Genomic DNA, 27,383 nt, shown 5'->3' with positions numbered 1-27,383 from the left:
TAGAGTTACAAACTGCAAGGATAAAAGACCCTGATGCAAGTTATATACAGGACTCTGAACAGTAACGAGGATGTGAGTTACAAATTACAAGGGATATAGAAAATGCATGTAAAAAGGGCAATGTTACGATAGTTACGGGTGATTTCAATATGCAGCTAGATTGGGAAAATGAGGCTGGTTGTGTATCCAAGTGAGGGAATTTGAAGTGTACCTTTGAGATGACTTTTTGGAGCAGCTTGTGGTTGAACCCACAAGAAGAAAAGCATTTCTGGAATGGATGCTTTGTCATGAACCAGATTTGATAAGGGAGTTTAAGGTAAAGGAACCCTTAGGAGAAAATGAATATAATATGATAGAATTCACCCTGCAGTTTGAGCAGGAGAAGCTAAGGTCAGATGTATCTACTTATGGGGTGCCTTCAAGGGTGAACTTGAAGCAGCTCAGCTCGATGGATATCCTGTTTCAGCCTGCTGCAGCTGAGAATCACAACTGCACCCAAGGTCTGTATAGTTAATAAAGATGTTTTAATGTGACTGAACAATTGCTTCAAAAGGGCAACAATTATACCAGTGCCTAAGGAGAATAGTACGAGCTGCTTTAATTACGATCGTGCAGTCGCACTCACATCTACAGTGATGAAATGCTTTTGAGAGGCTGGTCATGACTAGAATCAACACCTGTCTCAGGAAGGGCTTGAACCCACTGCAATTTGCCTTTAGCAATATTTTATCATGTATTGCATTGTACTGCTGCCCCTAAGTTAAACAAATTTCACAACATGCTGGTGATATTAAACCTGATTCTGATATATGCTGCTTAAAACTGACAGAAATAATGTTGATTGTGGCTTTACTAGCTTTGCTAGGAGGACTCCTTGTCAGAAATGTGGATGCCACTCCTGGCTACAAGTGTTTTAAAAAAATAACAAGGTTTCAACTACGAATACTGACTATCTTGCTGGCAAACGTACAATCTCTGGTAAATAAAATAGACTATCTCAGAGCTAGGGTGCTATATCAGATAGATATTGTCAGGCAACTGAGGTCTGTACAAGAAAACCAGGTATGATTTGTGGAGGGCTTTTCCAAGTGAGGTTGGAGGCGATATCAGATATATGTCAATTCTGAAGTCAATTACTTCCTACAAAGAGAATCCTAGTAACATGAATGGCAGTGATGCTTCACTACCAAGACAAGTTGGATACCTTCTATGCCTGCTTTGAAAGGGAGAGTATAACTATAGCTGTGAAGGTCCCTTCTGCACCCAATGACCCTGTGATCTCTGCCTTGGAGGCCGATGTCAGGTTCTCTTTCAGGAGGGTGAACCCCCTCAAGATGACAAGCCCCAATGGAGTACCTAGTAAGGCTCTGAAAACCTACGTTAACCATCTGGCAGAAGTATTCAAGGACATTTTCAACCTCTCACTGCTACGGTCAGAAGTTCCCACCTGCTTCAAAAGAGCAACAATCATACCAGTGCCCAAGAAGAGAAGGTGAGCTACCTTAATGACTACCGTCCTGTTGCATTTGCATCTACGGTGATGAAATGCTTTAAGAGATTGGTCATGGCTAGAATCAGCTCCTGTCTCAGCAAGGACCTGGAGCCTCTGCAATTTTTAATCTAACTATTCTATATATATATATATATATATATATACTAACTGTAATTGATTTATTTCTTTTCTCTATTATATTGTACTGCTGCTGCTAAGTTAACAAATTTCACAACACATGCTGGTGATATTAAACCTGATTCTGATCAGTATCACAGTGGAGTAAAGCAAATTACAGAAGCATGAAAGAGGAGCTGGCAGAAGTTTATTGGAAGGGGATGCTAGCAGGGAAGACAGCAGAACAGCAGTCGCATTAAATATACTCAATGACTTGGCCTCCACTACTAATGGTGGCCATGAATTCCACAGATTCACCATTCTCTTGCTATAGAATTTCTTCCTCTTCTCTGTTCTCTAGAGGAAGTTCCTTTATTCTGAGGCTGTGCCCTCTGGCTTTAGACTCATCTACTATTGGCAGCCTCCTCTTTGTCAGAAAAATTAGAGAAGTCTTGACCCAAATGCAGCGCAGCAGAGATGATCTAGTGGTGAGCAATCACTTTAATAATAAACTGGAAAATAACAAGCCACAAGGGGTCACAGAACAGGAGGGAATGGATACTTAACAAGGTAACTAAAGGCTAGGAGCAATTAGTTCAGGTTGGCTGGTTAGTGTTAGTGTACAAAGATTGTGGATGAGAGCTGGGTTTAAATAGGCTGCAGATGATGTGTTGGAAGTGAGTGGCAGGTGTCTCCTTTTAGCTGGGTGGAGACTGGGAGTTGTCTACCTAAGCAGGCCTGACAGTCTCCACATCCAATCAGTCTAGCCCTTTCAATATGTGATAGGTTCAATGAGATTGCCTCCTCATTCTAAGTTCCAGTGAGTACTGGTCGAAAGCCATTGAACCCTTCTCATATGTTAACATTTTCATTCCCAGAATCATTCTCATGAACTTCCTCTGGACCCTCTCCAATGCTAGCACATCTTTTCATAGATGAAGGCAAAAAATACAATACTCCAAGTGCGGTCTGACCCAATATCTTATAAGGCCCCAGCATTGCATCCTTGCTCTTATATTCTAGTCCTTTCGAAATGAGTTCTAACATTGCATTTGCCTTCCTCACAACAGACTCAACCTGCAAATGAAACTTTGGGAGATCCTGCATGAGGACTCCCAAGTCCCTTTGCATCCAGTTTTTAAAAAAAGTTTTATCCCATTTAGAAAATAGTCTATGCTTTTATTCCTGCATGACCATACACTTCTCAACACTGTATTCCATCTGCCACTTCTTTGCCCTTTCTCCTAATTTGTCTAATTCCTTCTGTAGCCTCTCTAAACACTTGTAAATCCTGCACAATAATGTGCAAGACTCACTGGCCTAGAATTCCCAGGATAATCCCTTTTACATCTTGAATAATAGAACATTTGTCATCCTCCAATCTTGTACCACTCCGGTGGCCAGGGAAAATGCAATGATCATCATCAATGCCCCCGCAATCTCTTCTCTTGCTTTCTGCTGTAACCTGGGTTATATCTGTCCAGCCCCAGGGATGTACCTACCCTCATATCTCGGAGCACCTGGATAGCAGCAATACATATGACATGCTGCTGTTTATTGATTACAGCTTGGCATTCAATACCATCATCCCCTCAGTACTAATCAATAAGCTTCAAAACCCTAGGCCTTACCCTCTGATCCATCAGATTACTAAAAGGTCCGTGAATGCTGCTGTGCTGTTCCTCTTTGCACTATTTATTTATTTGTTTTTGTATCTCACAGTAATTTTTAATTTTTGCTCTGTGTCATTGTTCTCCCAAGTAAATACTTTTGGATGACATCAGCACCTATCATAAAACGTGGCTATTGTGTATTTAATATTTCAGGTAAAAGCTGAGTAATATTGTAAATATATTGTTTAAGCATTCTTTGTTGTTTACATTATTCATTATGGGTTATAAGTAAAAGTACGTGAATAGCATACAACATTACACCACCACACCTCTCTAAAGTAAAACAAGATGTACATGAGTTATCCCCAGCTCCTGTGTTTTTCTTTCAATTTGATTTGCAATTACAAAACCTAACAGCTATGCTAAAGGTGATTGAGTTGTGATCAATACCTCCAAAATGCTTGCACTCTGAGAGGTCTGTCATCTGACAGCCTTCCTTGTCTAGTACCAGATCTAGTATGACCTCTCCTCTAGTCAGCCTAACAAATTCTGCCCCATCTAAATCTTTTACACTCAGGAGATGCCAATCAATATAAGGAATTTAGTCACCCATGACATCAATTGTGATATTTTTGCACCATTCCAAATTCTGTCTACTTAACTACTCAATGTACCAGTGACTATTTGGAGGGGTGGGGGTACTCCCAATAGAGTGATAACTCCTTTCCTGTTTCTGACTTCCACTCACCTATTGATAACGATCTCTTTCTGACTTTCTGCAGCTCTGATTCGCAATACAATCTCAACCTTTCCTCCCTTTGTTTTTACCTTCCTCCCTATCCCTTTTGAAACATGGAAACCCCAGAACATCAAGCAGCCAATCCTACCCTTTACACCAACTGCTCCAATTGACCTATCACTCTGGATCCCATCCCAAGCCTGCCCATAAGGATATTAGAGCCTTTTGAGTTCAGTGTAACTCGTCCCTTTTGAAGAGGTCATACTTTCTGATCGATTATGAGAATGTGTGCACATGTGCATGGCAGTTGATTGATCATGCGGTGTATCAATACGGCCCTCTCTGTTCATGTGGGCTTTTGAATGTGCATGTTTTTGCCTCAGTGGCAATGTTTCCTCTAATTTGTAATGACCAGTGTGCGCAAAAATCTTGTGCTCTGTAATTTTTTGCCTAGTAACAATATGTGTGCACTGAATTATATATATAGAGATATTCATTTTAAGAGCTAGCAAATCACTGTCAATAAGAACTTCAATCTCCTCTGGAATTGATTATTTTCACTCCTGTTCATCAGTACTTTCTCAAAACATACATAGCAGGTCCGTAGCATGTAATGAATGATTTTCTTGCTGGAGCTTTTGCATACTTTCCTTGCTAAATGACATGATTTGCTTGCTAAATGACGTTTTGAAAAGTCAAGTTTCCAAATATCACTCCACTTCTCCCCACTTGCCAATTCTCCAGCAACTTTTGCATCGCGACAATACACACAGGTAACACAGTTTTCTGTATTGTACATAAATGTTTCTCGTAGCTGCACGTTCCTGACCTCATGAGCTTTCGGTGTAGCAGTTTCATTAAGCCATTCTGCTTTAAATGAACTAGCAATTCTTTTGTGCTTCACACCCTCTGTTTCTCTGGAATTTACATGGGGAATCAATAGTTTCTTCAATAAAAACGGTATAAATAAGCTAGTCTAAAATCCGCAGACAAATCATCGCAAACTCCATGTTGTCAACACTGCCAGCATCAGGAACTGGAAAAGGAAATGTGATTGTGTACGATTGTGAAATATACTTAACATGCAAACGAGGTAGAGGATGACAACTTTTGTGCACAGTTTAAATTTCTTTGTGCGCTAGTAGCAAAAGATGTGTGTGCTTGCACACGCACACACCTTAGAGTTATCCAGGGTGTACCATGGCTAACACAAATCAGTAAAAACGTTTAATCTGCCTAATGCATTCTTGCTCCACGCATACATAACACCTTCCCAATAAGCGATCCCAATGATCCACAAATCTGAATGTATACCAATTCTTCACCTACACATTCATTGGCCATATTTTCCTAATCTTACCCCTCACTGGAGTATAGCACAGCCATTAATCTAAAGATTATTATCCTTGAGGTTCTGTTTTTTAGCTTCCTACCTAACGCCCTCTTCAGGGCCTCACCTCTTTCCCTATCTGTGTTGTTGGTACCAATGTGTACCAGTATTTGTGGCTGACCCCCTCCCCCCACCCCTAGGAGTGTTGTGGTCTTGATCTGAGATATCTCTGATGCTAGCACCTGGAAGGCAGCATACAAACTGGGAGTCTCAATCTCGCTGACAAAATTGCCTTTTTGTTACTAATGAGTCCCCTGTCTATATCAATACTGCTCCCCTCTCCCACCACCCTTTTCCTCTCTGAGCTACGGAGCTAGACACATTGCCAGAGACCTGGCTGCCGTGGCTTTTCCATGGTGGGTCATTCAACAGTATTCAAAGCGGCACACTTGTGTTTAAGGGGAACAGCCACTGGGCTACCTTAGACTGACTGCCTATTCTGTTTCCATCTCCTGACTGATATCTAGTTACCTGCATCCTGCCACCTTGGTGTGACTGCTTCTCCATTACTCCTGTTTGATCAAATCCCCAAGGCCTGACCAAGTGCACTCCCCAGAGACCAGAGAAAAAATTGCAGAGCCTCTTATAGAGATATTTACTTCTTCATTGGGCATTGGTGAACTTCCAGATACTGGAGGGTGGTTAATGTTGTTCAAGAAGAGTAGCAATGACAGGCCAGTTGTTGTGAAGTTACAGCAGGGAAATCTGAGGGACAATATCTACTATCACTCAGATAGTCAAGGCCTGATCAGGAATAAGTTAAAGTCTGTCCTGAGCCTCATAGGCTCATTAGGCCAATGCTTATGCCGGTTTCTGTGGTGTGAAGCCACTGACAATACGGGACTTCCCCTCTTCCCCCCCCCCCTCCCCCGGATAGAACGCCAGTCTATTGCGAGTAACCTCCAGCATTTTGCCGGTACCCATTTTCAGCTGGGTGGACTGGAGCAATGAGTGGTTAAGTGCCTTGATCAAGGACACAACACACTGCCTTGGCTGGGGCTCAAATTCATGACCTCCAGATCGCTAGTCCAATGCCTTATCCATTGGCCACGCGCTACACCTGATCAGGAATAATCAGCATGATTTTGTGTATAGAAGGTCAAGCATGAATGTTTTGTAGTTTTTCAGAGTTATTTAAGGGGATAGATGAAGCTAGTGCATTGGACATTGTCTCTATGAACCTTTCACAAGGTCATATACATAGGGCTGAACTTAGAAGGTTACATTAAGTGCAATTCAGTGTGAGCTGGTGAGGTTTTTTCAGAATTGGCTAAGTTAGGGTCTTACGAGGATAGGTTGAGTGAGCTCGGGGTTTTCTGTTTGGAATGCTGAAGGATAAGAGGTGACTGGATAGAGGTATACAAAATAGAGCCATAGTAGACAGTCATGGGCTTTTTACCCAGGGCAGAAATAGCTAAAGTGAGGGGGCAACATTTAAAAATCTGGAGGAAAGTTTAGAGGGGATGTCAGAATTAGGTTTTTTTTTACACAGAGTGCTTAAGTGTATGGAACATGCTAGTAGTGGTAGAAGAAAATATGTTGTATTTAAGAGATTCTGAGGCACATGAGTTTTTCAAGGAGGTTACCAGAAAAGTTGATGAAAGCAAGACAGTGGTTGTTGCCTACATGGACTTCAGCAGGGCATTTGACAAGGACCCACTTGAGAGGTTGGTCAAGAAGGTTCAGTCGCTTGGCGTTCAGCATGATGTATTAGACATTGGATTAGACATTGGCTTTGCGTGAGAAGTCAGAGAGTGGTAGCAGACAGTTACCTCTCTGACTGGAGGCCCGTGACTAGTGGAATGCCACAGGGATCAGTGCTGGGTCTGTTGTTGTTTGTCATCTATATCAGTGATCTGGATGATAATGTGGTTAACTGGATCAGTAAATTTACAGATACCACCAATTTTAATGGGCAGCATGGAAGACTATCAAAGCTTACAGCAGGACCTGGACCAGCAGGAAAAATAAAAGTTAAAAGTGGCAGTGAGCAGGTGTTGCACATTGGAAGGCCAGCCTGAGTGAATGATAGAGCACTGAGGAATGTGGTAGAACAAAGGGATCTGAGAATACGGACATCATAAAGAAAACTTTTGACACATTGGCATTCATAATTGAAGTATTGAGTACAGGAGATGGAGTGTTATCTTGAAGTTGTGTAAGGTGTTGATGAGGCCTAATGTGGAGTATTGTGTACAGTTTTAGTCACCTACTTACAGGAAAGATGTAAATAAGGTTGAAAGAGTACAGAGAAAGTTTACAAGGATGTCGCTGGGACTGGAGGACCTGAGTTATAAGGAAGTATTTAAAAGGTTAGTACTTTATTTCCGAGAACATAGTAGATTGAGGGGAAGATTTGATAGAGAGACATAGATAAGGTAAATGCAAGCAGGGTTTTTCCACTGAGAGACTACAACTAGAGGTCAGGGTTTAAGGGTGAAAGGTGAAATGTTTAAGGGGAACATGATGGGAAACTTCTTCAGTCAGAGAGTGTGGAATGAGCTGCCAGCACAAATGGTGGATGTGACTTTGATTTAAATGTTTAAGAGACGTTTAGGTAATTATATAGATGGGAGGGGTATGGAAGGCTATGCTCTGTGTCCAGGTCGATGAGATTAAGCAGTTTAAATGGTTCAACATGGACTAGATGGGCCAAAGGGTCTGTTTCTGTTCTGTAGTTTTCTATGATTGGGTGAAAAGAAACTGGAGGTCTATGTGGGAGGGAAGAGTTAGATTGATCTTAGAGTAGGTTAATTGGTCAGTACAACATCGTGGGCCAAAATGATAGTGAAGCAAGTAACAGTGAATTGCAAACAGAACTTGAATAGATAGATGAAAATTTGTGGATAACACCAAGATTGGGTGTAGTGAACAGTGAGGAAGGCTATCAAAGCTTGCAGCAGGACCTGGACCAGCTGGAAAAATGGCAGAGGTGCTACACTTTTGGAGGACAAACCAGCATAGGACTGACATAGTGAACAATAAGAGTACCGAGGAGTAAGGTAGAACAGAGGAATATGGGAATACAATACATAACTCATTGAAAGTGTAATTACAGGTCGTAAAGAAAGCTTTTGGCATGTTGGCGTTCATAGAAACATAGAAAATAGGTGCAGCAGTAGGCCATTCGGCCCTTCGAGCCTGCACCACCATTCAGTACGAACATGGCTGATCATCCAACTTAGAACCCTGTACCTGCTTTCTCTCCATACCCCCGATCCCTTTAGCCACAAGGGCCATATCTAACTTCCTCTTAAATGTAGCCAATGAACCGGCCTCAACTGTTTACTGTGGCAGAGAATTACACAGATTCACCACTCTCTGTGTGAAGAAGTATTTCCTCATCTCGGTCCTAAAAGGCTTCCCCTTTATCCTTAAACTGTGACTCCTCGTTCTGGACCTCCCCAACATCGGAAACAATTTTCCTGCATCTAGCCTGTCCAATCCCTTTAGAATTTTATATGTTTCAATAAGATCTCCCCTCAATCTTCTAAATTCCAGTGAGTATAAGCATAGTCAATCCAGTCTTTCTTCATATGAAAGTCCTGCCATCCCAGGAATCAATCTGGTGAACCTTCTTCGTACTCCCTCTATGGCAAAAATGTCTTTCCTCAGATTAGGGGATCAAAACTGCACACAATACTCTAGGTGCGGTCTCACCAGGGCCTTGTACAACCGCAGTAGAACCTCCCTGCTCCTGTACTCAAATCCTTTTGCTATGAATGTCAACATACCATTTGCCTTTTGAGTACAAGAATTGGGATGTTATGTTGAAGTTGTAAAGGCCTTGGTGAGGCCTAATTTGGAGTATTGTATTACAGAAAAGATGTAAGTAAGATTAAAAGAATACAGAGAACATTAACAAAGTTGTTTCCTGGACGTGAAGATCTGAGTTACTTTATCTGAGAACTTTACTCCCAGGAGTATAGGAAAATGAGGAAAGATTTGAAAAAGGCATGCAAAATGATGAGGAGTATAGCTGTGGTAAATGTAAGCAGGCTTTTTCCACTGAGGTAGGGTAAGTCTAGAATTAGAGGTCATAGGTTTAGGGTGAAAGTGGAAATATTTAAGGGGAACATGAGTGGGAACAACTTCATTCAGAGGGTGGTGAAAGTGAGGAACGAACTACCAGTGGAAGTAATACCATATAACCATATAACAATCGCAGCACGGAAACAGACCAACTCAGCCCTCCTAGTCAGTGCCGAACTCTTAATCTCACCTAGTCCCACCGACCTGCACTCAGCCCATAATCCTCCACTCCTTTCCTGTCCATATACCTATCCAATTTTACCTTAAATGACACAACTGAACTGGCCTCTACTACTTCTACAGGAAGCTCATTCCACACAGCTATCACTCTCTGAGTAAAGAAATACCCCCTCGTGTTACCCCCCTTAAACTTCTGCCCCTTAACTCTCAAATCATGTCCTCTCATTTGAATCTCCCCTACTCTCAATGGAAACAGCCTATTCACGTCAACTCTATATATCCCTCTCAAAATTTTAAATACCTCGATCAAATCCCCCCTCAACCTTCTACGCTCCAATGAATAGAGACCTAACTTGTTCAACCTTTCTCTGTAACTTAAGTGCTGAAACCCAGGTAACATCCTAGTAAATCGTCTCTGCACTCTCTCTAATTTATTGATATCTTTCCTATAATTCGGTGACCAGAACTGTACACAATATTCCAAATTTGGCCTTACCAATGCTTTGATTTATAAAGGCCAGTGTTCCAAAAGTCTTCTTCACCACCCTATCTACATGAGACTCCACCTTCAGGGAACTATGCACTGTTATTCCTAGATCTCTCTGTTCCACTGCATACCTCAATGCCCTACCATATACCCTGTATGTTTTATTTGGATTATTCCTGCCAAAATGTACATTTGGGTTTAATTTCAACAATTAAGAGAAGTTTAGATAAGCACGTGGTTGGGAGGTAGTGAGAAAGAGCTCTGGTCCATGTGCAAGTAGATGGAACTAGGCAGAGTAACAGTTTGGCACTGACTAAATGGGATGTTTCTGGTGCTGAAGTACTCTATGGCCTGAGGAATGGCAAACAGATTTCAACGTAAATAAGGGTGAGTTGAAGCATTTTGAACATTGAAATGAATGAATGTCTGGCTATTGACAAGTGTTGTGGGACAGCGAGACACAGATGCACAGTTTGCTGAAAGCAGATTCACTAGTCAACACAGTGGTGAAGAATGCATTTAGCATGCTGTCAGGACATTGTTTAGGAGTGGAGACATTGTGTTGTAGTTATTGCTGAAATTGCACGTGGAATATTGTATTCAGTTTTGGTCACCCTGTTATAGGAAAACATTGTCAAGCTAGAGAGGGTGTTGAAGTGATTTACAAGGATGCTGCTTAGACTCAAGCAAACACGAGGAAATCTGCAGATGCTGGAAATTGAAGCAACACACACAAAATGCTGGTGGAACACAGCAGGCCAGGCAGCATCTATAAGGAGAAGCACTATCGATGTTTCGGGCCGAGACCCTTCGTCAGGACTGACTGAAAAGAAAGATAGTAAGAGATTTAAAAGTAGGAGGGGGAGGGGGAAATGCAAAATGATAGGAGAAGACTGGAGGGGTTGGGGTGAAGCTGAGAGCTGGAAAGGTGATTGGCAAAAGGGATACAGAGCTGGAGAAGGGAAAGGATCATGAGACGGGAGGCCTAGGGAGAAAGGGGAAGGAGAGCACCAGAGGGAGATGGAGAATGGGCAGAGAGAGAAAAAAAAGAGGGGGAAAAAAAGCTAAATTTATCAGGGATGGGGTAAGAAGAGGAGGAGGGGCATTAACGGAAGTTAGAGAAGTCAATGTTCACGCCATCAGGTTGGAGGCTACCCAGCCTGTATATAAGGCGTTGTTTCTCCAACCTGAGTGTGGCTTCATCTTGACAGTAGAGGAGGCCATGGTTTGACATATCAGAATGAGAATGGGACGTGGAATTAAGGAGCCTGAGTTGAGGGAGAGGTTGGCCATGCTGGCTGGATATTTATTCTTTGGAGTACAGGAGAATAAAGAGAATTTTACAAAATCATGTGGGGTATGGATAAGGTGGACAGTCAAAGATTTTACCCAGACCTGGGGTATCCAAAACTAGAAGGCACAGATACAAGAGTAGAGAGATTTAAAACAGGCTTGACAGGCAACTCCTTTACACAGAGGTTAGTGAATACTTGGAGTTTTCTGCCAGTGGAAGTGGTCAATGCTGGTACAATTGCAAGATTTGAGAGTCTGTTGTGGAGGTATTTGGAATGGGGGAACTTGAATGGTTTGGGCCAAATGCAGGCAAATGGGAGTAACATGAGAATGTTCTGGTTGGTGTGGATCAATTGGGCTGAAGGTGCTGTTTCCATGCTCTATAAGGACTGCTTTGAAAAGGAGTAGGGGTTCTTGCCCTCTCATTGTGGTGAACGTTCATTCATCAGTCATTGTAGATTTACCTCAGTTTTGCAGTTAATAGCACAGCAATTGAGAGCTCAAGAACGTAGTGTTTGGTTTTACACCATTATGCTAGCAAATGCCAGTAGTTTTGTGGTGATTGCACATGGTCATTGTGCAATTGCTGCATGTGAAAATGTCTATGTGCAAATTGGCTGTATGTCTCCAACATTGTACTCTTGTTTGCTTTTAGTAAAACACTTTATCATCTCTAGGAGGCTTTGGGAAGCCAGTTGTAATTGTGTTTCATTCTGTATGAAAATCATCTGACTGCCTTGAATCAATGTACCAGGAAAATTACCCCCAGCTGCTTGATTATGTTAATAATATTAATAAAATATTTGAGTCTCACTGTTAGTTTGGTTAATATATAAGTCTCACTATTTACCCTTTCAAACGACAATAATAAAAAGTAGTATAAATAGTAATAAAATGGGACTGGCACTATATAGTGCATTTTGCGGACAGCTCACAGGGAAAATACTAGATGTGCATCCTTTTGCAGCCTGTAATTTCCCTTTAAGAAATACACTTTTGAATTGTCTAAATATAATCTTATAATCTCCGAATGTGTCTGAAGGACTTGCCAAGCTCTAGTCTCTGAAATGCAGGTGCAGCACCTGGAAGCGACCAGATGTCTGTCAGCGATTCAAGAAACACCAGAGGGGTCCTCAGGCCAGAATGAAGCAATGGGGAAAACAACCCCCACTCTCTAGCACCCTCCTGGACAAAATGCAGTCATTGGAAAGCAAAATAGAGTAAATAAGGGCAAGATTGCTATATCATCAGATTTCTCCATGGTCCATGAAACCATGAATGTTACCTCACTATTTTGCTCTCTTTTTATGCTACATTTATTTTTGTATAAATGTCTGTTTCTTCTTGTAACTTACAATGTATTTGATGTATACACATACTGCTGTCATAAAGCAACAGATTTCTCAATATGTCAGTGATAAAAAACCTGATTCTGATGCTGATCCTTACCCAAGACTTCATTCTGGCTACTTTGAAGAAATATCTGAATAACTCACACAAGGTGCTGGAGGAACTCAGCAGGCCAGGCAGCATCTTTGGAAAAGAGTACAATCAACATTTTGGGCCAGGACCCTTCCTGAAACGTTGACTGTACTCTTCTCCATAGATGCTGCCTGTCCTGCTGAGTTCCTCCAGTATATTGTGTGTGTTGCCTGGATTTCCAGCATCTGCAGATTTTCTTTTGTTTGTGGTTGAAGAAATATCGGTTCAATTACCATCTGCACATGACCTAGAGCACCATCAAGGGTGCCACTATTCCATCCTTCGACTGCATTTCAGGAAATCTGACCAACTGGCTGCCTTCCTCCTATCTGTATATAAGCAGAGACCAAAGGGCAAGGCACCAGACGTAAAGACAACAAAAAGATGGTCATGAAAGGCAGAGGAACGGCTTTGAGTCAGTGAGTGTTCAAGCACTCATCAGGGGACCTGAACGACAAGCATGGTTGTCCCCGCAAAATCTTTCAAAATCTTCCCCGAAAAGAAGCCCTGGATGTCCCAAGAGATTTAAAATCTGCTGAAGGCTAGATCTGTAGTGTTCAGATCTGGGAAAATACAAGTGGTCCAAGTATGACTTCTGGAAGGCCACCTCACATGCATAGTGGTAATTCCAAATTAATATAGAATCACAGACGGATGTTGGACAGCTGTGGCAGAGCTTGAATGCCACCACCTCATACAAAGCAAAACCAAGCAGCACTAAGGCTATGTCCACACTACGCCGGATAAATCTGTAACTGAAGCTTTTTCTCTCGTTTTTACCCTCTGTCCACACTAAAACGGTGTTTTTGTCCCCTAAAACCGGAGCTTTTCAGAAACGCTGTCCAGGGTGTGTAATTTTGATAAAGCCACTTGGGCAGATCAGTGTAGATGGGGTAACCAGAGAAATCTGAAAATACTGTCAGACGGCAGCGTTCCATTTCATTGTTTTCCTGAACACAACCCCCCACACAATCTAACAATTTCAGAACAGGCGGCAACGAGACTGAAGCCAGAAGAGTTAAAAATGTACTCACCAAATACTTTGACCCATAACTTACTGAATAAATAAGTATATTTACTTTGCCCTGTTTTCTGTCATTGCCCGTATGTAGGTGGTTTACCTATTTATGCAAGTACTTCTCTGCCAATAGATGTGTACCAGCCTAATGTAACATTGTATGGAAATACAAGGTAATACTGATGCAGACATGTTTTATACATTTAACAAGGGGCTTTATTAATGCAACAGTTAGTCAGTTTTTCAATGTTCGTCCTCAGCCGGGTCATACTGTCCATGAACTCCCTGTCGGTTGCCTCTGTACATTCCAGTATTTGTTTTTTTTTTACTTTTAGGTTCTCCTGCGCAAGAGCCAACAGTTGTCCGTTGTTTTTTTTTCTAGTTTGTAACTGCACAAGCGCGCACTTTCACAGTCAGATTCGACACCAAACAAGTCGCTTGTTTTCGGTAGATGTGTCCTGCGTATGCACAGTAGGAGGAGATTTGGCGAAATCTCCGTTTCAATGTGGACAGAAATATTTTTTAAAATGCCTAATGTGGATGCCTACTGTTTTTATGCGAAACCGGCATCTTCAAAATTATCCGGTCTAGTGTGGATGTAGCCTAAGCTCAACAAGGTTTCATTCCCAGATAAGCTCAATGCCTTTTATGTTTGCTTTGACTAACACAAGGTACTTTCACAAACCCCCACTGCTCCTGACGACCCTGTGAAATGGAGACACCTCTTTACCCCTTATTAGGGAGAGAGAGAGAGCCTGTGGTATGTTAAGTACCAAGTGAACAAGTAGTCTTTGGAGTACTGCAAGTCTGTGCCTTTGCTGTTACTTTGCCCACATTTGAGTGCTCAGTGGCGGGTGTTGAGGCTTTTTTTTTGTTGGTGGGGGGAGGGGGGATTGTTGCTTGCTGCCGCTTACGCGTGGGAGGGAGGGGAGCTGGGGGGTGCTTTGGGTTTCTAACATCTGTCATTCATTCTTTGGGGGCAATCCTCTGTTTACGTGGATGGTTGTGAAGAAAAAGCATTTCAGGATGTATATTGAATACATTTCTCTGGTATTAAATGTACCTTTGAAACCTTGGTCTCTGAGGCCAACGAGAGAGCATCTTTCAAGTGGGTGAATCCATGGAAAGCACCTAGCTCATACTAGCTGAGCACTGAACACTTGTGCTAATCAACTGGCTGGAGTGTTTATGGACATCCTGAACCTCTTGCTTTGGCAGTCTGAGGCATCCTTCTGCTTCAAGTATACCTATTACCAAGAAGATTCTGGTAACCTGCCTCAATGATTATGTCCAGTAGCACTTAAATCTATAATGATGAAGTGCTTTGAGAGGGTGATTGAGCATATCAAGTCCTACTTGGGAAGAGATTTGGATCCACTCCAGTTTGCCTACTGTCATAACAGGTCCACAGCAGATACTATGTTATTGACTTCACTCAGCTTCAGAACACCTGGACATTGAAGATGTATATAATACAATGCTCTTCATTGACTACAAATCAACATTCAGCACTATCATCCTCTCAAAATTCATCACTAAGCTCCAAGACATTGGCTCAATACCTTCCGCCATGCAACTGGATCTTCTGTTTATTCACTGGCAAACCACAGACTGGCAGCATCTCTCTGACAATCAGCATCAACACAGGTGCACCCAAAGGCTATCCGCTTAGCTTCCTGCTTTGCTAACTTTATACCTAATGTGTGACTAAGTGCAGCTTGAATGCTGTATTTAAGCTTGCTGATGACACTTGGCCAAATCAAAATAGGCGACGAATTGACTTATAGGTGTGTTGTTCACAGGTTCAGTGAGTGGGGACAGAAGAGACTCACTATCTTTAAGTAGGTTAACTATTTATTTCCAAGGCCCAACAGACATTTAGTAAACCCTTCAAGCTAAACTCGGTTAAAGATACTGAATGCCCAAAGTAGCAGGACAAAACAGATACTAACCGTACACACACAGTGGCAAATATTTATTTAAAGTGTGCACCCAGGCCCTCTCCACTGTAGCAAACCAACCACTGTCTACCATTTCAGCAGCTCCCTCATTTACTTGGTCCACGGTGAACCAAGCAGAATAGAAACAACATAGTTACCACACACAAGATTTAAACCCGACTGGTGCTGTGAGATCGTCAGCTAAACGGAAGCCAGTTACTACCCAGTGTTTTACAGCAATCTACCAGCCCCCTAATGCTCCAAAAAACCACTGCCTTTCCCCCAGGGTATGGTAGTTACGGAGCTAGCCCTCCACAAGTGACTTACTTACTGACTGCTGGATACAATCAGCTAGGTGTGTAATGTTCACCGTCTTGTCAGAGTTGCAGATGCAGCTCTCCTGACCAATCACAGCACAGGTGCCACCCTTCTTTGCGAGCAGGTGGTCCAAGGCCATCTGGTTTTTTAAGACCACCATCCAAAACAACCATCATCTCAATTGACACACTGATCAGTGCATCCATCACAGAGGCCATGCATATCAGTTCCCAGGACAGCCTGGCCCAAGCACTACAGTTTAGAGTCCAGTGAGTGCCCACGTTCTTGTCACCATTCAGTGTTGACCCAGTCATCCCATCATACTGGTCCTGCTCACACTCACTGTGTCCAACTGGTTGGTTGGACCTGTGATCATCGTACCCCCTGCACTAGCACTCCTTCCCCTTCCCTGTTGGCACAGCAACCACTCTCCAAATCGGGACCTTGGGATTAGACAATTAGACAGCCCTTAATTCACCTACTTCACCAGGGTTACTGAAACCCAAGTTCTTCAGGGCTATCGCTGTGGGGCAAGGTTGGCTGAAATGGACTGCTTTCCCCCAAGAGAGAACAAAGCCAGAGAAGCTGAACAAGTTCCTCCAGCTGTTCTGTTCTTCATCATTAAAGGAGATCAGTACTAGCCTTCTGCAGCGTGTGATAGTACCTTCATGCAGACTTAACAGTCTGAAGTTCAGGTGTGGTTTGCATTCTCATGCACCGTTCTTTAGGAATGTGTTGTAGGATCTTACTCTGACCACCATCATTACCACTCCTGTAAGCATCCATCACTTTGCCTTTCTGTAATGCAGGAAGACACAAGCTCCCTCCCTCCTGGTTAGCCATTGGGTATTTTGACAGACTATCCCCCGTTGCCCCAGTAACACCACCCATCCTGTATTTCCTGGTCTCCGTGCGCCCTGGTGGCCCACCCATTCCCCCCTCCCCCACAGGGCTGCTGGCCAGGAGTTCACTTCGTCCACTGTCTGTAACGGCACACTCCTCACCGCTGAAAGGTGTGGGTGGGAGTCAATAACTTAATCTGCTGTTTCTGCAGCCTGTCCATCACTCGATCAGCCCTTCTGCATGTGTGCAGTTGGGGATGTGGAACAGCCACAGAGTGCCAGACATATAATCCATGTCCATATTTCCCTTCCTGCAGAGCCTTTGGAAAAACATAGAACAATTTCCACAGTGGAAAACTTGAATGCATTTTCCAAAGAACAAAGGGACTTAATACATTCACACAGCCACAAAGTGGCAAAATATTTCAATCAGTCACCCTTTCTGCTGAAGCATTTAATTCAAACACCCTTCCTATAGAAAATTAACAAACACAAGACAGGCTTTGTGTATACACAGAGGCACGTGAACACAGCCACAAACACAAACACACACACACACATGCGCACAAGCACATACACACACAGACTCGCGTGTGACCACACCTCATACAACTTTTTTCAAACTCAAACCATTCACAGGTTATTACGGGGGGGGTGGGTACAGGAAGGCACTACCCACTATCCCACCCCTCTGTAGCCAAAGGCCCTCCAGTGCCTTTTGCAGATTCTCTAGTGAAGGATAAAGGGAATTCTGAGCAGAATGTGAGGAATCCAGTGGAGGACAGAAGGTGTTCTTATCGGTAGAGGGCTTGAGGAATGACCTTCCCTCCTTAGTGGCCTCCTGACCTCTCTTCTCTGGGCAGATGGCATGTAGGGTGGGAGTGGAAACACAATTTACCTGCTCCTTTAGGAACCTGGCTCTGAGCAATGCCAGAAACGGTTCTTCACAGGTCATGTGGGACCTTCCATTCCCAGGCTGCTTGTCTAATTTGCACAATCGACTACAGGGACCCGCCCTCATCTACTCTAATTCCTCCAGTAATCTGATGGCAGCATCTGTCTATCGCTTGTCCCAAGAAGGGCAGCACCTCTCCTTTTAGATCGTGTGCTGCTGCTTTAACTGAATAAAGGTGGTGTTGTAGCGTATTGCATGATGTTTACAGTACAGGCGACCCGGGTTCAGTTCCTGTCACTGCCTGTACGGAGTTCGTGACTGCAGCAGCTTCCTCCCACGATCCAAAGATGTAGTGGTTGGTAGATAAATCGGTCATTGTAAATTGCCCTGTGATTAGGGTAGGATTCAAATGGGGTTTGCTGGGCAACACAGCTGGATAGGCCCACTGTGACTCAATTAATAAATAAATAATTGTCAATCATGGTTGAATTTAACACATGATCCCCTGGTGGAAAGTCACTGTTATGATAGATCAGTAGCAAGGACCAAGAAGGTACGGCCAAGGGAGGCTCAGGAGTGCTTACAGGACTGCTTTGAGTCAGTAAGCTGGACAGGATTCAGAGATTCATCTTTGGGCTTGGATGAATATGCCACAGTTGTCACTGACTTCATTAAAACCTGTGTGGATAAATGTGTGCCTATGAAAACTACATACACTCCCAAACCAAAGCCATGGATAAGCCAGGAGGTTCGTAGTCTACTGAGGGCTTGATCTGTGGCATTTAAGTCTGAAGATCTAGGTCTGTACAAAAAAACCAGGTATGATTTGAGGACAGCTATTTTAAGAGCGAAGAGACCATTCCGAGAGACTGGAGTCGACGTCGAACACATGTCATCTCTGACAGGGTTTGCAGGCCATTACTTCTGACAAAGCAAAGCCAAACATTATAAATAGCAGCGATGCTTCACTACCAGGTGGGCTCAATGCCTTTTATGCTCGCTTTGGAAGGGGGGATAAAACCACAGCTATAAGGATTCCTGCTGCACCCAACAACCCTGTGATCTCTGTCTTGGAGGCCGACTTCAGGCTTTCTTTCAGGAGGGTTAACCCTCGCAAGGTGGAGCACCTGGCTAGGCTCTGAAAACCTGTGCCAACCAGTTGGCAGGAGTATTCAAGGACATTTTCAAACTCTCATTGCTGCAGTGGGATGTTCCCACCTATTTCTAAAGGGCAACAATTATACCAGTGCCAAAGATGAGCAGTGTGAGCTACCATCCAGTGAGCTCACACCTCCAGTAATGAAATGCATTGAAAGGTTGGTTATGGCTAGCATTAACACCTGTCTCAGGGAGGACCTGGACCCACTGCAATTTGCCTATCACCACAATAACTCTATAGCAGACGTGATTTCAATGGCTCTCCACACCGCCTAAGATCGCCTGGACGATACGAATACTTATGTCAGGCTGCTGCTTATTGACTATAGCTCAGCGTTTACCTCCATCATTCCTACAGACCTGATTAACGAGCTCCAGAACCTGGGCCTTTGCACCCCTCTCTGCAGCTTCTTCCTTGAATTCCTAACTGGAAGACCACCATCTTCTGAAAGACCAATTTCCCTCGGGATCAATAAAGTATGTCTGTCTGTCTGTGCTGATTCGAAATAACATATCCACCTTGTTGATAATCAACACTGGTGCAATTCAAAGGATTTGTGCTGAGCCCACTGCTGCGCTTCCTCCATACCCCTGTCTGTGAGGCTAGGCATAGCTCAATTCCATTGATAAATTTGCTGTTGATACACTTGTTGGCAGAATCTCAGATGGAAATGAGAGGGCGCAAAGAAGTGAGATATACCAGTTAGTTGAGCGGTGTCATAGCAACAAACTTGCACTCAATGACAGCAAGTCCAAAGAGCTGGTTAAGAAAGAGTAAGTCGAAGGAACAGAAACCAATCCTCACAGAGGGATTAGAAGTGGAGAGATTGAGCAGTTTCAAGTTCCTGGGTGTCAATATCTTTGAGGACGTAACCTGGATGCAACATATCGATGCAGCTATAAAAAAGGCAAGACAGCAGCTATACTTCAATGAGAGCTTGAAGAGATTTGGTATGTCACCTAAAACACTCAAAAACATCTGCAGAAGTACCGTGGAAAGCATTCTTACTGGCTGCATCACTGTCTGATATGGGTTTGGGGGCAGGGCAATTGCACAGGATCAAAGTAAGTTGCAGAAAGCTGTAGAATTAGTCAGTTCCGTCATGGGCACTAACCTCCATTGTATCCAAGACATCTTCAAGGAATGGTGCCTCAAGAAGGCGGTGTGCATCATTAAGGATCCCCATCACCCAAGACATGCCCAGTTTTCATTGTTACCATCAGGAAGAAGATACAGGAGTCTGAAGGCACACCCTCAGTGATTCAGGAACAGCTTCTTCCCCTCTGCCATCTGATTTCTGAATGGACATTGAACCCAAAACACAGCTCACTACTTCTTTATTTTTGCACTACTTAATTTAACTATTTAATATGCATATATACTTATTGTAATTCTGTTTTTCTTTTCTATATTTATCATATATTGCATTGTAGTACTGCTGCAAAGTTAACAAATTTCACACCACATGCCACTAATATTAAACCTGATACTGATCTCTTGTGACTGGACCCCACTACTGAAGGCTCTGTTCCCTTCCCCCACTGGGTTGCATTCCACCCAGAGCTGCAAATCCCATTCGAACAGTGAGGGATGCCTGACCATAACCACTACTATCACTCCATCCCATAGAGATTCCTCACCCCCATGGGAAGCGGGTGGCCCTCTCGGCATTGTTGATCATCTGGTGCCCCCTGACAGGCCCCTGGAATAGACTCGTTCCAGCACTCCGTGCAGCCCAGCAGGGCAGAGGTTTCTCTAACTTCTGCCCATACTTGTCTCCCAGCTCTGCCAGTTCCTTAGTGGAGAACTCACAGATGGTGGTTGTCTCAGGGAGAACCATGGTGCTATCCTCCCCAGATCCCTCTCTCCCAGTCTGCTGCTCTTCCTCATCCTGTTCCATAGAAGCTGGAGGGACTAAAATCTGGCAGCCCCTTGCCTGGTCTGGGACTGTGTGGCCACCGGTCTGGCCAGTAATGCAAGTGGGGAAGGGCAGTCACGCAGAGGAGGATCCCCAAGGCTCTCTTCCCATCCTTACCATCTAACCAAATGTTCCCGTCCTTCATCCACGTGTTGGGTTTGCCTCCTGGCATCATCAGCTCTTGCACCTTAATGGAGTCCAGATGCAAATTAGACCTTCTAACTCCCTGGCCCGGATTGGCACTGCCCAGGGACTCTCCCGTGGTAACACATTGTTGGTTTATTGATTCTATTGCCTTCCTCAAACCATCTACCTCTTTCTCCTTTTGTGAGATTACCTCCTGTTGCTGCCACACTACAGCAGCCAGAAAGCATCCCTTGGGCTCCCCTTCCTCTTGGGGAACCCTGGCTTATTATGTATAGACACGATGTGGTGTTCGATTTTCACCCCTTAGACCATCTGTGGGCATCCCGTAGTCTGCCAGTGGGTTGGTGAGACTCCCAAATCCCGCACCATCATTGGTCCATCCAAGAATTCAGCTCTCCTCATACCAGGGGTTCTCTCTCTAAGTTTTCCTTCCAAAGATACTTATGTTCTGTTCAAACACCGAATCCTGCTTGCAGTGCCAATTGTTGTGGGAAATCACGCTTGACAGCTACCAAGTGGGGACAGAAGAAACTTACTACCAGTATGTAAGTTAACTATTTACAGGACAAGATAGACACTAAACCTTCAGTAAACTTTTCAAGCTAAACTTGGTTGCAGATACTTGTCTAAGCTGTGTGCACAAAGTAGCAGGACAAAACAGACACTAAATGTAAACACAGTGGCAAATACTTATTTAGATTGTATGCTTGGGCCATCTGCACTGCAGCACACCTCCACTATCTACTGTTTCCATGGCACCCTCGTCTACCCGGTCCTCGGCAACCTGAGCAGAAAAGAGACCGCTTGGTTACTGCATGCTAGATATAAACCTTACCGACACTGAGCCAGTGGGAGGGGAGGCAATGCTCCTGACACAGATCAGTCCTCACCTCCCAAGGGGCAGCAGCTTTCAATGAGCAGGTAAGGTAAGGCGCATATTGTAACAAGGAGGGAGACTAAAAATATGCAACAACCTCTCAATCAACAACAGCCAAACCAATGGGTTAGTCATTGACAACTGGAGAAAGAAGCTGGAAGTCTACGAGAGGGTCAGTAGCTTAAATTCCTTGGCAATAACATATCAAAGAATCTATTCTGGGACCAGTACGTGCAAAGAAGGCATGGCTACACTTCAATTTTCTTGGAAGTTTGCATAAACTTTGGAATGTCACCAAAAACATTTCTATAAATACACAGTGGACAGTATCCTGACTGGTTGCATCACAGCTTGGTATGGAAACACCACTGCCCAGTCCATCACAGGCAAAGCCCTCTTCACCACAGAATACATTTACATGGAGTGCTGCCGCAAGAAAGCAGCATCCATCGACAAAGACCTCCACCATCAAGCCTATCTTCACTTCTCGCTACTGCCATTGGGCAGGAGGTACAGGAGCTTTAGGTCTCATGACACCAGGCGCAGGAACAGTTATTACCTTACAATCATCAGGCTCCTGACCTGGCATGGATAACTTTACTGACCACAACTCTGAACTAATTCTACAGCCTACACACTCACTTTAAGAGACCCTTTACAACTTATGTTCTCAGTATTACAACTCCTGTTGCCAGTATTGTGTTTTATTTGTGTAGTTTATCCTTTTATGTTTTTTTCTTTGTCAGTATTTGTTTATGTGTAGTTTTCCTAAATTATATTGTATTTCTTTATTCTTCCAGTAAAAGCCTGCACAAAAATTAATCTCAAGGTAGCATAGGCATTCACTGGCCACTTTATTAGGTACACATATATACCTGAATTACAAATAACTGTTGATACTACTCCTCCATTCAAACTCACTGATCTGCATTCTAAATCCACTCCTTTTGAATCTGTTCCCAACAAAAATACACTCAGTGGCCACTTTATTAGGTACACCCGTTTACCAGTTCATTGATGCAAATATCTAATCAGCCAATCACGTGGCTGCAAGTCAAAGCATAAAAGCATGTACACATGGTAAAGTGCTTCAGATGGTCAGACTTAACATCAAGATGGGGAATTAACGTAAAATAATTGCTGGTGCCAGACGGGGTTGTTTGAGTCTCTCAGAAACTACTGACCTCCTGGGATTTTTACATGTAACAGTCTCTAGAATTTACAGAGAATGGTGTGAAAAGCAAAAAAAATTCAGTGAGCTGCAGTTCTGTGTGCGAAAGCATTTGTTAATGAGAGTGTTCAGAGGAGAGTGGCCGCTGAAGTAAGGCAACAATAACTCAAAACTGCTACAACAGTAGTGTGCACAAAAACATCTCTGAACACAACACAGCGAATCTTGGATGGGCCACGGCAGCAGAAAACCACAAACATACACTCAGTGGCCACTTTATTAGGTACATTCCTGCACACTACTGTAGTAATGCATGGTCATTCCTGTACTTAATAAAGAGGTCACTGTGTGTATGTACTTTTATAATAAATTTACTTTGAGCTCTAAAGTCAATCAGCTGACAGTGCTGGTACCCGGGTGACATATTCAATGGCTGTTGTTGTATGGGAACGGAAGTTCACTGCCTGTCAGTGCAATCCTTCTGTGTAATGTTTTTATGTTCAAGTACAGGTCCTCTCTGGATCATAAATTCCTGACTTGATATACGAAGCCCAGCCGAGCAGAGCAGCTACCATTGAGTAGACGTACTCACTATGTTACCGATAGCCACTTTTCCCATGCCTTGCTCTGCTGATACTGCTCTCTCTGTGGTCCTGTTCATTTCCAACTGACAAACAGGTCTCATGAACGCAGCCCTGCCATTACCCAGGACTGCCTGTACTCAGCAGCACAATTAATTGGTTGAGGTGTGGTGGAGCAGTGTGAGTTCTCTTCCTAATCCCAAGGACACAGCCCAACTCTCTCCTTTTTCCTTCCAGGCTCTTGGCCACAGCAGCAACGCACTTCAACCTCCGAACTCTGAGGGCAGTCCGTGTTCTGAGACCTCTGAAGCTGGTGTCTGGGATTCCCAGTGAGTCTGCTTTTCATGGAATGAAAAATCTTCAACATTTTATAAACTTCCATCCGATCTCCACTCTGCTTCTCTCTTGTAACTACTGGCCCTCTTAATATATACGTATTTCACCCTCTCTCATGGCTTCACCTCCTCCTTGTGAAGTGACCAGAACAGAACACATTACTATAGCTGAGGTTGGGCCAGAAGGTTCAGGACAATCTCCTTGGTTTATACTCTGTACCTTGATAAAAACCTTTTTCAATGATTGTGTTCCCACCACCCCCCAAGACCTTCTTTTCCTGAACCTCTTTAGACAGTGTCCTTTATTCCAGATTGCCTCTTCTCATTCTTCCTAACACCTCACATGTCTATACATTAAACTCTATAAGTTGGGGTAAGATAGCATGCAAACAGACTCTGGCCCAACTAGTCCATATCCATCATAGCTTACTTCCTGCTAGTCCCTGTTGCCCCCACATAGCCCATATCATCCAAGCCACCCCCCCCCCCCCCGCATGCACCTATCCAAATGCCTCTTCAATCTTGCAATAAGATCCACCTCAACCACTTTCTCTGGCAGCTCATTCCAGGTGTTCACTGCCTTCTGTGTAAAGAAGTTGCCTCTCAGGTCTCTTTTAAATCTCTCCACTCTTGTATCTGTGACCTATTGTTTTGGACACCCCAAGTCCAATATTCTGTTACTCTCCTCTTCACAGTTCAAAGAAACCGTGACCTGTACCAGCACCAATTCCCCCAGGTAGGCTGTCATCCAGTTTGAAATATCAGCAACCTGACACTCACTTTTTCCCTCCATTCCCTGCATATTTATGTGCTTGTTAAACACCACTATCATTCCTGCTTTCACCAGCACCCTGGCAGCCCATTCCAGGAATGTGTAAAATAAAACTTGCCCTGACACAACTCTTTAAACTTCCTTCCTCCACCATAAATGCATGTTCTCTCATATTTGATATCTCAACCTTGGAAGAAAGATTTTGGCTGTTTCCCCACGGGTAGGCGTGGGTATGTAATGTTGCTGGTATTACAACAGGGGACAGCAATGGGTAACCAGAGATGAGAAGTTGAGCTAAAAGACACAAAAATGGGAAAGTCAGGGGAGGATTGGGGGTGGGGGGGGGGGGAAGAGGCAGGACAGGAGGGAGAAGAGAATATCAAGCTACCAGAGGTGAGTTACCTAAAACTAGACAATTCAGTGTAGTCAGAGTTTGAGGAGTTGTTTCTCTAGTTTGTGCTGGGCTTCATTCTGGCAGTGGGGAAGGGTGAGAATGGACAGTTCAGTGTGGGAATGGGTCAGGGAAGTGAAATAGTCTGCAGCCAAGAACTTGGGATAACCCTTGCAGACTGAACATAGAGGTTCTGCAAAGCAGTCCTCCAGTCAGCAATTGGTCTCGTCAAAGTAGAGGACTCACGGAATGCAGTAATGAGGTTGGAGGGGGGTACACATCTAGCTCACCTGGAAGGGCTGCTCACATCTCTGAATGGTGGTGAGAGAGACTAAAAGTGAGCGCAGGGGAATGTGCCAGTGGTAAGAGAGGGGGGTTGTGGCAGGATGAACACACCAGGGGATCACGGCGGGAGTGGTACGTCCAGAAGGTAGAAAGGGGCAGGGAGAAGGAGATGTGTTTGGTGGTGGAATCTTGTTTCAGCTGGTGGAAATGATGAAGGATGCTGTACTGGATGTGGAAGCTGAAGAAAGGTGAGGACCTCGGAACGCATGTGATCCAGTATTTGAGTTGGGACTTTATGTTGCATTTGTACAAGATTTTGGTGAGACCACACTGTTAGTATTATGCACTAATATCATTTGTTCATCATGTTAAGTGGAAGACATCATTAATCTAGAAAGAGTGTAGAGAAGATTGCTAAGGATGTCGCTAGGGCTCAAGGCCTGAGTAATAGGGAGAGATTATTCATGTTGGATGATAACAACATTTAAAAGATATTTGGTAGGAGGGGTTTGGAGGGGTCCCAAGCAAGGGTAAATGGAACTATCTTGATGGCCACCATGGTCAGCCTGGGTGAATTGGGCTAATGGATCTGATATCATGCTGATTTACTTTGTCTCTTTGACTCTTTGTAAGGACATTGACAGGTCCAACATAGAGACTAGTTCAAAAAGTTCGAGCCCATGGCATCTAAGGCAAGTTGGCAAATTGGTTCCAAAAGTGATTTGGTTATAGGAGTCAAAGGGTTGGTGGAAGATTTATTTTTGTGACCAGTGGTGAACTGTCAATCATGACACATTTCAAATTATAGTCACGGACTTGATTGAAGAAATCTCTGCCTAATTATCATCAGCTTATAAACAGCAGCACCAGAGGCTCCAACACACTTGACCACTTCTACACTATGATTAGGAGTGCCTACTGTTCCGTGCCTAGACCGCGTTTCAGAAATCTGAACACTTGGCTGCCGTCTTACCTGCATACAGGCAGGGGCTAAAGGGCAAGTCTCCAGAGATAAGGACAACAAAGAGGAGGAATGGGAGCAGAGAAGCACCTGTGGGATTACTTCAAGCAAATGGACTGGGCCATATTCAAGGACTCATGAGATGATCAGAATGAATACACTGCAGTTGTCATTAACTTTATAGAAGAAGTTGTGGACAAGTGTGTCCCCACAAAATTATTCAGGGTCTTCCCCAACGAGAAGCCCTGGATGAACCATGAGATCCACAACCTGCTGAGGACCAGATCAGTTGCATTTAGGTCTGGCATCCAAGTAAGATACAAGAGGTCCAGGTATGATTTATGGAAAGCCATCTCACCTGCGGTTCGGGACCAAACTTGAATCTCTGAAGGATGATCAACAGCTGCGGCAGCAGTTCAATGAATTCACCTACTACAAAGTGAAACTAAGCAACATAGGTGACTACAAAGCTTTCACTCTCAGATGAGCTCAATACCTTCTATGCTCGCTTTCACTGGAAAACAAAACTTCACAAATTCCCACAGCCCCTGATGACTCCGCGATTTCAGTCTCAGGCCGATGTGAGAGCATACTTCAGGTGGGTGAACCCACAGAAAGCATTTGGCCCATATGGGGTACCTGGCTCATCACTAATGACCTGTGCTGATCAACTGGCTGTGATAACTTGAACCTCCAATTTTGGTAGTCTGAGGTACACTCCTGCTTCAAGCAGGCTTTAGTTACAGTGCCTATAAAAAGTATTCACCTCCTCGGAAGTTCTTGCTTTATCATTTTACAACTTTGAATCACAGTGGATTTAATTTGGCTTTTTTGACGCTGATCAACAGAAAAAGACTTTTGTGTCAAAGTGAAAACACCTCTACAAAGTGATCAAAATTAATTATAAATACAAACACAAAATAATTGATTGCATAAGTATTCACCCCT

General features: G+C 43.7%; 1 protein-coding gene across 1 annotated transcript in view; it reads left to right on the top strand.

Annotated features, from left to right (window-relative positions):
* Window positions 1–27,383, top strand: part of LOC132402214 (probable voltage-dependent R-type calcium channel subunit alpha-1E) — a 600,800-nt gene that overhangs the window by 196,654 nt on the left and 376,763 nt on the right. Inside the window, exon 5 of the mRNA XM_059984957.1 lies at window positions 23,929–24,020. Within this exon, the coding sequence (XP_059840940.1) occupies window positions 23,929–24,020 (92 nt within the window). The remainder of the gene's footprint in view (window positions 1–23,928; window positions 24,021–27,383) is intronic.

This window comes from Hypanus sabinus, chromosome 11, assembly GCF_030144855.1.
Source record: "Hypanus sabinus isolate sHypSab1 chromosome 11, sHypSab1.hap1, whole genome shotgun sequence".
NCBI lineage: Eukaryota > Metazoa > Chordata > Chondrichthyes > Myliobatiformes > Dasyatidae > Hypanus > Hypanus sabinus.
The sequence above is the reverse complement of the archived record's forward strand: the minus strand, read 5'-3'. Positions and strand labels throughout refer to the sequence as shown.